The following is a 12,247-nucleotide window of genomic DNA, read 5'->3' as shown; positions in this document are numbered from 1 at the left end:
CCTTGTTGTCGAAAATATCAAGAACAAAGTCAATATTCCTCTCATGCCAAAATTCTATACCAACATTTTTTAAAAATCTGATTGAATTTAATTATCTTATTAAAACACTAACCCTAGTGAATAACAACAAGAATAACATCTTCATGAATCATTATAATAAGATATTTTCAGAGTGAATATAATTGCACTTAAAATTTTTATTTTTTGTATTTATATTTTTTGTATGTTTGAGCATTGTTAATACCTGTGTTTGGTTTGCTAGACATTTTTGATGTAACAATGTAAGTAGATTTTTGTATTATGAATGAAATAAATTTATAAATAAATAAATAAAAATAAAATGTAAAAAAAAATACACTATTTCCGTGCTTTTAGGGCCCATAATGCAATTCTCCAGAAAATGGGCGTGGCTTTACAACGGTTTCAGATTTGAAGAAAATTGTGGAAAATATGCAGCCGAAGTCTGACGAGAGCAATAGAAATTCGTTGCTTAAATTATGACGATTATTACGAACATGTTGAGCAATGTAATAAAGCAATGACTTTTCAAATAAGTTACACTTTCTTGGCTGACAATTTGTTTGCTAATATATCCTATCATTACAGCATTATGTTGAGTTAGCTACCTACTGTAACATTAGTTGGCTACTAATACATTGAACTTGCCAGAATATTTACTCTGCAATCTAACTACCCAACTTTTAGTGACTTGATTATTCATGTCATTCATAGTTTACCTAAGTGGTATAGTCGTTTGAGTGCGTTTGTAAATTATCTCTAGCTATCTACTCCAATTTCAGAGCACTCTCGTGCAGGCATAGAATAACTGATGACTTTACCAACGCTCAACACCAGTTGAATGTGGCCGTGTCAGTAAACGTTTGCAAAAAAGCGTAATTAAATTGTTGCCAGCAGCACTGTTACAGTCACCAATGCTCTGGATAACATGAAAACTGCCTAACCAGCTCTGCTGAGCAGAGTAAACTGGTCAGAATGAGGTGTTCTCTCATTTGTGTCTGGAAATAGCTAGCAAGTTCACTTGGGTGCTTGTCTGCCGTTGCGAAGTCGCTTTCATCTACCCTGCTCGGATCATCCCTACTCCTTGGCCAGAGCATCCAGTGTGCGACAATATGACAACGCCCTGAATTTAAACCCAGAGAGCAAACCCTGGCAGCCCAGATTGAATTTACGAACACACCCTAAATCTAGCTAGTAATTTGTTAATATGCTAGCAAGAGGTTGTATAGCAACAGCATCAACTTCTGATAGACAGGCGAAGCGCTAGTATGCTCAACTGAAAGGTTACCGTTCGTTTACAGTACACTAAAATTGACTTGTACTATATACTCACTAAGTATACAGTATGTTAGTATGGGTATTCGAACACAGCTAAAGACTGTAAAAATAGTTCGTTGTCCCAGCAGGCGACAAGCTTAGGTCTGCTTAAACCCAGAAACGCATTGAGATATTTTTGACATATTTCGGAGTAACCATCTCGCTTTGCCTCTTCCTCTGTTTGAAAACTGTGATTATGCTTTATCGTTTGTCATTGCATAATAGCTCCACCAGGCGACAGCGGGGCTACTCTTCCACGACGTCATATCCGGTCTCCTTGTGTTGTTGTTCTTCCTGCCTGGCGTTGGGAGTGGGGCTGTGCTGACGGCTGGGCGGACGAGAGGAGCCACAAGAAAGACTTGGGAAGAGATAAGAGAGAAAGAGAAAAGGCCGTGGGTTACACCGTCCGTCGGTTAGGCATCAACCACCTACAGATTACAACACCGTCTGACCATTCACTAAACCGGGGGTGAAATGTCGTCGTCTACCAGTCGTCAGTTTAGCGAGAGCAGGGTCATTCCGACCAGGACGGTGTTGATCAACGATACAACGCAGCTACCTCATGACTATTGCACCACCCCAGGAGGCACTTTATTTTCGACCACTCCGGGAGGTAAAACCAACACAAATGTATAAATTGCATATTATTGCTTGTTTGTCCCGCCCCTTGCCGTGGCAATGTGATTGGTTAGTGTTCAACAGCAGTGATTCTGAATCATGGTGGCTGCCTACATAACAATGCAATAGATTATTTATTGTAGAGGAGGCTGGTGGGAGGAGCTATAGGAGGACGGGCTCATTGTAATAGCTGGAATGGATAATGGAACGGTATCGAACTCATCAAACATATATTCCATTCAAAACGAATTTATTTATATAGCCCTTCTTACATCAGCTGATATATCAAAGTGCTGTACAGAAACCCAGCCTAAAACCCCAAACAGCAAGCAATGCAGGCGTAGAAGCACCTGCATTCCTGCCATTACATTGAGCCCACCCTCCTAAAGCGCATCCCACCAGTCGCCTCTGATTTATTGATTTATGCTCGATTGTGGAATTTGTCATTTTCAATAATTAGTCATGTTTTGAGCTAGTCTCTATTAAAAATAGACATGTCCATTTTTATATTTTATATAATAATTAACAGATTGCATTTTGCTCCCCCGTCGCCTACTGGTTTTGCCTGCTGGAAAGATTTGCTTCCCTCCTGCGCGCCACTGTTTTGGTTCAGTGCAGTTAGAAAGCAGTAGTTGCACCACTGATATTTAAAACGAAAATGCACCTGCAAAATAAAATATTGTATCTATTAGGTTGTGCTGTATCATTGTTGCATGTCCGATGCACTCCGGGTGTTGTCATTTCACTTTGCCTGTAAGAATCACAATGTATGATTAGGCTTTGCTGTATCACAGCCTCTGGGAGAATCTAAAAAGGATCGGACCCTTTTTTTAAAATTTTCGTCTGAAATGACATACCCAAATCTAACTTCCTGTAGCTCAGGACCTGAAGCAAGGATATGCATATTCTTGATACCATTTGAAAGGAAACACTTTGAAGTTTGTGGAAATGTGAAATTAATGTAGGAAAATGTAACACATTAGATCTGGTAAAAGATAATACAAATAAAAACTTTGTTTTGTTTGTACCATCTTTGAAATGCAAGAGAAAGGCCATAAAATATTATTCCAGCCCAGGCATAATTTTGGATTTTGTCCACTAGATGGCAGTGTATGTACACAGTTGTAGACCGATTCAATGAACCATTGCATATCTGTTCAAAATGTTGCATCAAGGCTGCCAAAAGGTGTCTAATTGGTTTATTAATACATTTTAAAGTTCATAATTGTGCACTCTCCTCAAACAATTGCATGGCATTATTTCACTGTAATAGCTACTGTAAATTGGATAGTGCAGTTAGATTAACAAGAATTTAAACTTTCTGCCCATATCAGCTATGTCTATGTCATGGGATTTATTTTTGTGTTAATTACAACCTCATGCTAATCACATTAGCCTACGTTAGCTCAACCGCACCGTAGAGGTTGCTCGTGCTCTCTCGCCTCCTTCTCAAAACCAATTGGAGGAGAAGGTCAGAGGTGAGGGACCTCTGGCTTTCTCATCCAGTGGGTTTTGAGGAAGAATTGAGGACTATGCACTTGAGATCTCCCACTGACCCAGAGTAGCCTTCCATCAGCCTACCAAAGGTTGCACCTTTGTAGAAAACTGCATATCTGGTAGCTTGGAAGTAGATACTGAGAAATAATCAGTAGGACTAATGTTACATGATTAAATATGTGAAATAATTTCTCCCCCAAGCTCTTTACAGGTATTTAACACCATTCTACATTTTTGACATCTATTTTCCCAACATCAATCACTTAAGTCACATTGTTAAAATGTTTTCATTCAGTTACAAAAGTAACAGTCCACGGCTGAGCCCTATATGTGAGTGCACCGTGGCTGTATAAGTACTGAAAAGCTTGGTTCTGGTGACTTTTTAAAAGGAAAAAACTAAAATAAAAATAATATTTCTGCCCCCAGAAATGAGCTCAATAACGTATTGGTAAAATTATTATAGTATACAGGATGCAATTTCTTTCTGAAATAAGACATTTATCTTGACAAAAATTAAGAGGGGAACATTTGACTGAACATGAATTAAAGCGAACAAAATCATGTTCATCACAAAAGGAGGGCGTTGGAAATCTCTTTCCAGGTTCTTACAAAAGCCTAGGTCTTTATCAGGCATCCATATATAGGTGGGAGCTGAAAGTTCCTCTATATAGGGGCTGTACTCAGTGAACAGGAGGTACCTTTTTCCAGGAGGTAAAAAATGTATAACAGTTGTTCACAATATTAACATTCAATGTATTAAAATATATGATCATACACAAGGAATGGGATCAATATTTACAGTAATATACATACAATATTCAATTAGGATCAAATAAAAACTATAATTTGGAAATGTTGAAACTATGAAAACGGTTTCAAGTCAAACTCCTAGTTAAGGCCAAGAGGAGGACTAAGCTTGTGGATCCAGAAAGAATCCCTTTGAAGAAGTTTCTTCTCAATGTCCCCGCCCCTGCGTGACATCTTCTTTTACAATGTATCTCAGAGAACTAATAAGATGTCCAGCTTGTATGAACAGCAATGAACAACAGCCAGATTGTTTGTCTCACCTGCCCGTATATTCCTGCGGTGCTCAGTGATCTGTGTCTTAAGGCTTCTATGGATTTTCCGTATGTAAGACAGACCACAAGGACATTTCAACGTGTAAATAACATTGGTGGACATGTAGATAATCAGGCCTTTGATATTAAATCTTTGTCCTGTGCGGGGGTGGGTAAATCAGTTATATTTGTAAGTGAGGCTGCATTGAGCACATTGGCCACACTTGTAATTACCCTCCGAAACCTTGTCCAAGCAAGTTTCCCTTTTCTCTGGTGGGTAATCAGATTTAACCACAATGTCTCTCATGTTTGGTTTTTAAAAGACCATACGTGAGGGATAAAAAAAAAAATGGGTTTCAGTCAAAGCTGTCAAGGTAAAGTGTGACTACTTTGTAGAATCTCAAATATAAAATATATGTTGATTTGTTTAACACTTTTTTGCTTACTACATTATTCCATGTGTTTCTTCATAGTTTTGATGTCTTCACTATTATTCTACAACGTAGAAAGTAGTAAAAATAAAGAAAAACCCTGGAATGACTAGGGTGTGTCCAAACTTTTGACTTGTACTGTATATATATGGAGCAATTTAGCAAGTACAATTTGTTATCTGTAATGGTTATGATAAATTAGGCATTGTTGTGCACTGTTGGTGTATACTGTATATTGCAACAAAAACAAATCTGTCATTGTGTTTTTAAAAGGTTTATTTTATTTGAGTACTGGAGTTCAATATAATTTATTGTGGTAGAACTTAAGTCAAATAGTTGTGTTCTATTCATAAATACGTATTCCCCCTGTGTAGAATTGCAGGAAATTCTGAAAAATTAAAAATAATAATTGTACACCACCACTTTGACAGTCAGGCGCCCATGCCAAGGCAGTGTTGTGCATAACATACGTCATCTTTTGTTTAAAATGGGTCTTTAAATGTGTATATAGAGCTAAACCGGTTTATGCTCTTGCCCTTTCTATTCACAGATGTGTGCATTTGTGTATTTGTGTTCTGTGACTGTCATCAACCATTGTAATGATGACAGGACGAAATGTGCAAAACAAGAAAACAGATTAATGAAATTTGATCTTGATTGGCCTGTATTTGCACTGCTACACAGTGCTACACTATTGCATGTTGATTGACGGTAAATTGAAGAAAACAACAATGACTGTTATAGATGTGATATAATCAACATATTAGAGGTCGACCGATTTATGATTTCTCTACGCCGATACCAATTATTGGAGGACCAAAAAAAGACGATACTGATTAATCGGCCGATTTAAAAAAAAATAATAATAATAATAATAATTTTTAAATAAAAATAATATTGACAATTACAACAATACTGAATGAGCACTTATTTTAACTTAATATAATACGTCAATGAAATCCATTTAGCCTCAAATAAATAATGAAACATGTTCAATTTGGTTTAAATAATGCAAAAGTGTTGGAGAACAAAGTAAAAGTGCAATATGTGCTATGTAAGAAAGCTAACGTTTAAGTTCCTTGCTCAGAACATGAGAACATATGAAAGCTGGTGGTTCCTTTTAACATGAGTCTTCAATATTCCCAGGTAAGAAGTTTTAGGTTGTAGTTATTATAGGAATTACAGGACTATATCTCTCTCTACCATTTGTATTTCATTAACCTTTGACTATTGGATGTTCTTATAGGCACTTTAGTATTGCCAGTGTAACAGTATAGCTTCCGTCCCTCTCCTCGCTCCTCCCTGGCTCGAACCAGGAACACAACGACAACAGCCACCCTCGAAGCAGCGTTACCCATGCAGAGCAAGGGAAACAACCACTCCAAGTCTCAGAGCGAGTGACGTTTGAAACGCTATTAGCGCGCACCCCGCTAGCCATTTCTCATCGGTTACACCAGCCTAATCTCGGGAGTTGATAGGCTTGAAGTCATAAACAGCACTGTGCTTGCGAAGAGCTGCTGGCAAACGCACGAAGGTGCTGTTTGAATGAATGCTTACGAGCCTGCTGCTGCTTACCATCGCTCAGTCAGACTGCTCTATCAAATCATAGACTTAGTTATAACATGATAACACACAGAAATACGAGCCTTAGGTCATTAATATGGCCGAATCCGGAAACTATCATCTCGAAAACAAGCCGTATATTCTTTCAGTGAAATACGGAACCGTTCCATATTTTATCTAACGGGTGGCATCCATTAGTCTAAATATTCCTGTTACATTGCACAACCTTCAATGTTATGTCATAATTACGTTAAATTCTGTCAAATTAGGCGGCCCAAACTGTTGCATATACACTGACTCTGCGTGCAATGAACGCAAGAGAAGTGACACAATTTCACCTGGTTAATATTGCCTGTTAACCTGGATTTATTTTATCTTAGGTTTAAAATTTAAAATGTATTTATTTTAGGTTTAAAAATATATACTTCTGTGTAATAAATTTTAAGAAAGGCATTGATGTTTATGGTTAGGTACACATTGGAGCAACGATACGCACCGCATCGATTATATGCAACGCAGGACACGCTAGATAAACTAGTAATATCATCAACCATGTGTAGTTAAATAGTGATTATGATTGATTGTTTTTTATAAGATAAGCTTAATGCTAGCTAGCAACTTACCTTGGCTTACTGCATTCGCGTAACAGGCAGGCTCCTCGTGGAGTGCAATGTAATCAGGTGGTTAGAGCGTTGGACTAGTTAACTGTAAGGTTGCAAGATTGAATCCCCCGACCTGACAAGGTAAAAGTCTGTCGTTCTGCCCCTGAAAGAGGCAGTTAACCCCCTGTTCCTAGGCCGTCATTGAAAATAAGAATGTGTTCTTAACTGACTTGCCTAGTTAAATAAAGATGAAATAAAGGTGGAAAATGAAAAATAATTTTAAAAATCGGCCAAATCGGTGTCCAAAAATACCGATTTCCGGTTGTTATGATAACTTGAAATCGGCCCTAATTAATCGGCAATTCACATGGTGTACCAGTTCTCTAAAGCAGGTTTGTAATACATATGTTGTCACCTTATTTATTTTCAGTCAACGTTTGGAACTAATATGTCAATGATTTTACTAAATAATCACTCTCCTCCATCGTAGGGACCCGGATCATCTACGACCGTAAGTTCCTGTTGGACAGGCGTAACTCCCCCATCGCCCAGACCCCCCCGGCTCACCTGCCCATCATCCCCGGGGTGACCAGCCTCAACGTCCTCACCGAGAACGGGAGGAACGAGGTCAACAACCGCATCAAACCCAACAACAGTCATGGCAAGACAGCCACCGGTCAGTAGGCTACTATTACACAGAGAAGTATTGTTAGAATATATATCGGGCAGGTTTCTCAGACACAGATTAAACCTAGTCTTGAACAAAGAAGCAACCAAGAAACTCCATTGAAAGTGCGCTTTAGTCCAGGACTAGGTTAATCTGTTCAGAAAACTGTCCATATATGTACAGTGGGGCAAAAAAAGTATTTAGTCAGCCACCAATTGTGCAAGTTCTCCCACTTAAAAAGATGAGAGGCCTGTAATTTTCATCATAGGTACACTTCAACTATGACAGACAAAATGAGGAAAGAAAATCACATTGTAGGATGTTTAATGAATTTATTTGCAAATTATGGTGGAAAATAAGTATTTTGTCAATAACAAAAGTTTATCTCAATACTTTGTTATATACCCTTTGTTGGCAATGACAGAGGTCAAACATTTTCTGTAAATCTTCACAAGGTTTTCACACACTGTTGCTGGTATTTTGGCCCATTCCTCCATGCAGATCTCCTAGAGCAGTGATGTTTTGGGGCTGTTGCTGGGCAACACGGACTTTCAACTCCCTCCAAAGATTTTCTATGGGGTTGAGATCTGGAGACTGGCTAGGCCACTGCAGGACCTTGAAATGCTTCTTACGAAGCCACTCCTTCGTTGCCCGGGCGGTGTGTTTGGGATCATTGTCATGCTGAAAGACCCAGCCACGTTTAATCTTCAATGCCCTTGCTGATGGAAGGAGGTTTTCACTCAAAATCTCACGATACATGGCCCCATTCATTCTTTCCTTTACACGGATCAGTCGTCCATGTCCCTTTGCAGAAAACAGCCCCAAAGCATGATGTTTCCACCCCATGCTTCACAGTAGGTATGGTGTTCTTTGGATGCAACTCAGCATTCTTTGTCCTCCAAACACGACGAGTTGAGTTTTTACCAAAAAAGTTCTATTTTGGTTTGATCTGACCATATGACATTCTCCCAATCTTCTTCTGGATCATCCAAATGCTCTCTCGCAAACTTCAGACGGGCCTGGACATGTACTGGCTTAAGCAGGGAGACACGTCTGGCACTGCAGGATTTGAGTCCCTGGCGGCGTAGTGTGTTACTGATGGTAGGCTTTGTTACTTTGGTCCCAGCTCTCTGCAGGTCATTCACTAGGTCCCCCCGTGTGGTTCTGGGATTTTTGCTCACCGTTCTTTTGATCATTTTGACCCCACGGGGTGAGATCTTGCGTGGAGCCCCAGATTGAGGGAGATTATCAGTGGTCTTGTATGTCTTCCATTTCCTAATAATTGCTCCCACAGTTGATTTCTTCAAACCAAGCTGCTTACCTATTGCAGATTCAGTCTTCCCAGCCTGGTGCAGGTTTACAATTTTGTTTCTGGTGTCCTTTGACAGCTCTTTGGTCTTGGCCATAGTGGAGTTTGGAGTGTGACTGTTTGAGGTTGTGGACAGGTGTCTTTTATACTAAGTTATTTTATATTAAGTTCAAACAGGTGCCATTAATACAGGTAATGAGTGGAGGACAGAGGAGCCTCTTAAAGAAGAAGTTACAGGTCTGTGAGAGACAGAAATCTAGCTTGTTTGTAGGTGACCAAGTACTTATTTTCCACCATAATTTGCAAATAAATTCATTAAAAATCCTACAATGTGATTTTGATGGTCCAGCATTTTATTTTGTTGTTCGGCTAGCCATGTGCAACATGTACGGCTAGCCATGTGCAACATGTATGGGCAGTTACAAGCCTGCTGGAGATAGTGCCAACTGCGTGATCAATATCCACCTTCATAACATGGATGAAGCCTGAGCTGGAATGTGGCTGGCTAGCTGTATAAAAGCCTAAGTAGGTCTAGCTTCCATCGTAGTATAGAGTACAATGCTTTAGAGTACACTGTTGGTTACATTTTATTTGTGTTCTTGTGTTTAAAGGTGAGGACGCTCAGTTCGAGATGGACATCTAACCACCCCTGAGGAACCTCAACAGAACAACAGAAGAAGGAACTAACCTTGTACCTGTGCTGTGCACCAGTGGCTTGGCTTGTAGAAACCAATTTTTGTGAGCCCTCATGTCAATCATGGCAGCCATCTTCTTTAGCTCTCTGTCTCGCCGTCGCTGGGTGTGATGTATGTAAACCATGTGGATAAACTATACCATATAATACGGTGGCTCTGTTTCAATGTCCATGCTAGGATACCACTTACAATGAAGCAATGTATTTGACATGTTTTCCCCTAAGTGGTATAGTAGTGGGATATTGGAATGCAGTCTTCATGTACTGTAGCCAACTCTTCAATCGTTGTCAAGCCATACACAGAGGCGTTGGCTACAGTACAAACCAACTGGGCTACCAGGCTATGGCCAACCCTGAGACCTAATGGGAGACTGCTGGTCTATTCGAACAGGTCTCAGGGTTACAACTGGCATATTTGTATGTACTTCAGCCACACAGCAAGAGAAAGGGTCTGAAACCAAGGTAACCAGAGATATTCTTACCCATTAACTAAATGTAGACGCCCAAGTCAATGCAGTAATCTAAGATGTCCATTCTGTATGTCTGTACTACCAGAGCACACTGTAAACACAGCCTTCTTTACCACTTCAGACTTTTTATAATGGGGCCCAGGAAACTGTGCAACATGTGCTACTTGTACTACTTTGTAGAGCAAAGTACCGGCCTTAGAATCTTCAGTCAGAAGGATTGATATAAACACATAGTTTGGTTTAAATGACTGAATATGCTCCAAGGTCTCATAGCTGCCTGTTTTGTAGTCCGTTAGGTTACCAACAATTAAATTAATATGGACGATGTGACAGATTCGTTTTTTCTTCAGATTAGCTGAGAATTTCATCGTCATTCCAAGCCTTGAATTATCCATCACCAATACAAGTCTGACTTTATGTTGTGTTTTGGTTCTTTCTGGTAAAGGATTTTATGAAGATTGGGCTTTTGGTTTGTGGTGATGATTTGATAGATTTGCAAATGGAAGGAGCAAATTAATTGATACATTACTTACAAGATTACAAGACAATAGTTAGGTTTAAACAGTATGATATTTGCTGCATTTGAATGAACTACATAAACTGTTGAAGAACACAGATTTATTAGAAAATGAGACAGGAAAAAGTTTAAAAACGGGAATCGTTTCCAACAATTTTTCTATGCATTTTATTACATACATTACTTCTATCTTGACATTGAACTTTTTTCAATGTCAAATACCAAATGGACATGAAAGGAAGAGCTGAGACCATTTTTTCATCAGACATTGATACTGTATTACAGACATCCCTCGTTTAGGTAATAGACTACACTTCCACCGTCTTTCTTCCCTTAATCTCTTCTTCTTCTTTCAGTCTACTGTGCTAAGTGTCTCTACCCCATGCCTTACACATTACATACCAAGATAAAAGGATGCTACTAAAATGGAGTTCCTTGTCTACTGATTCAAATGACCCTCAACCAGAAAATAGTTATATTTTAAACAGACTTTTATGTTTGTATTTAGCACTTGAAAATAAATATTTTTTTAAATACATTTTTTAAAACCGTTTTTTTTTAGTTATTCAGATCATGGCCATTATTGTTTTGGATGATCATACTGTTACCATAACTAAAACTGTCAGCAATTAAACCACGTTTTCATTCCATCTCTAGGTCCTCTCTTATTCAGATTATATATTTTTAAAAATGATTATATATTAAATGCAATCATTGGATTTGATTGAAGGAGAGAAACTGTTATTTGGCTTTCTGAGAAATTATAAAATCCCAGTCTATTAATGTGGAAAATGTTTATGTGTTAAACATACAGAGCAATTGTATCCATTTTGAATTGCACATGTTTCTGTTGGATTAGGATTGTAACTCTTTGTTTTGAAGTAGGCCTGCAGCAATTGTTTTATGGGAAACCAGCTTGAGGCCAGTTTGGTTCTACATGGAGGGCTTTTTACATTGTATTTTTTTCGTAAAAAAGATTTGAAACAAGAAACCTATCTTCTGTTCCGATTTGAAATAACTTTATTTTCAGAGAAATGCCAATGCCATTGGACACTGTTACAGCAAGATCAATAAAGTTCCTTGAAGATTATGCTGTTGTTCTCTATTTTGTCTTCAAACAGTTGCATGGTTGAAATCACACGTGGTTTTACATGGTTGAAATCACACGTGGTTTTACATGGTTGAAATCACACGTGGTTGTACATGGTTGAAATCACACGTGGTTGTACATGGTTGAAATCACACGTGGTTGTACATGGTTGAAATCACACGTGGTTGTACATGGTTGAAATCACACGTGGTTGTACATGGTTGAAATCACAATGATAACAAAGGAAGATTCATTTATTGTCCAATGTACCTAACTGTCCAACAATGTCTCTTCTGCTTTATCCCATAAATACAGTGCCTTGCAAGAGTATTTAGATCTCTTGAACTTATTTACATTTTCTTGTGTTATAAAGTAGGATTAAAATGGATTAAATTG

The 12,247-nt window shown here is 38.6% G+C and overlaps 1 protein-coding gene across 1 annotated transcript; it reads left to right on the top strand.

The window, feature by feature from the left end:
* The first annotated feature begins 1,590 nt into the window (after positions 1-1,590).
* LOC139413043 (eukaryotic translation initiation factor 4E-binding protein 2-like) lies at positions 1,591-11,851 on the top strand. Its single transcript, XM_071160057.1, has 3 exons — positions 1,591-1,948; positions 7,595-7,780; positions 9,692-11,851. Exons 1-3 carry the CDS (start codon positions 1,810-1,812, stop codon positions 9,721-9,723), a joined length of 357 nt encoding a protein of 118 aa, XP_071016158.1. The 5' UTR covers positions 1,591-1,809; the 3' UTR covers positions 9,724-11,851.
* Positions 11,852-12,247: the final 396 nt, after the last annotated feature.

The sequence above is a fragment of the Oncorhynchus clarkii genome, chromosome 1, assembly GCF_045791955.1.
Source record: "Oncorhynchus clarkii lewisi isolate Uvic-CL-2024 chromosome 1, UVic_Ocla_1.0, whole genome shotgun sequence".
Classification (NCBI taxonomy): Eukaryota; Metazoa; Chordata; class Actinopteri; order Salmoniformes; family Salmonidae; genus Oncorhynchus; species Oncorhynchus clarkii.
Note: the sequence above shows the minus strand (reverse complement) of the source record. Positions and strands in the feature narration are given on the sequence as shown.

Bases quoted from the DNA above. Each gene is read 5' to 3' on its own strand.
- LOC139413043 (XM_071160057.1), top strand. From the start codon at position 1,810: ATGTCGTCGTCTACCAGTCGTCAGTTTAGCGAGAGCAGGGTCATTCCG. The intron at 1,949-7,594 runs GTAAAACCAACA...CCTCCATCGTAG, and splicing joins ATTTTCGACCACTCCGGGAG to GGACCCGGATCATCTACGAC. The intron at 7,781-9,691 runs GTCAGTAGGCTA...TTGTGTTTAAAG, and splicing joins TCATGGCAAGACAGCCACCG to GTGAGGACGCTCAGTTCGAG.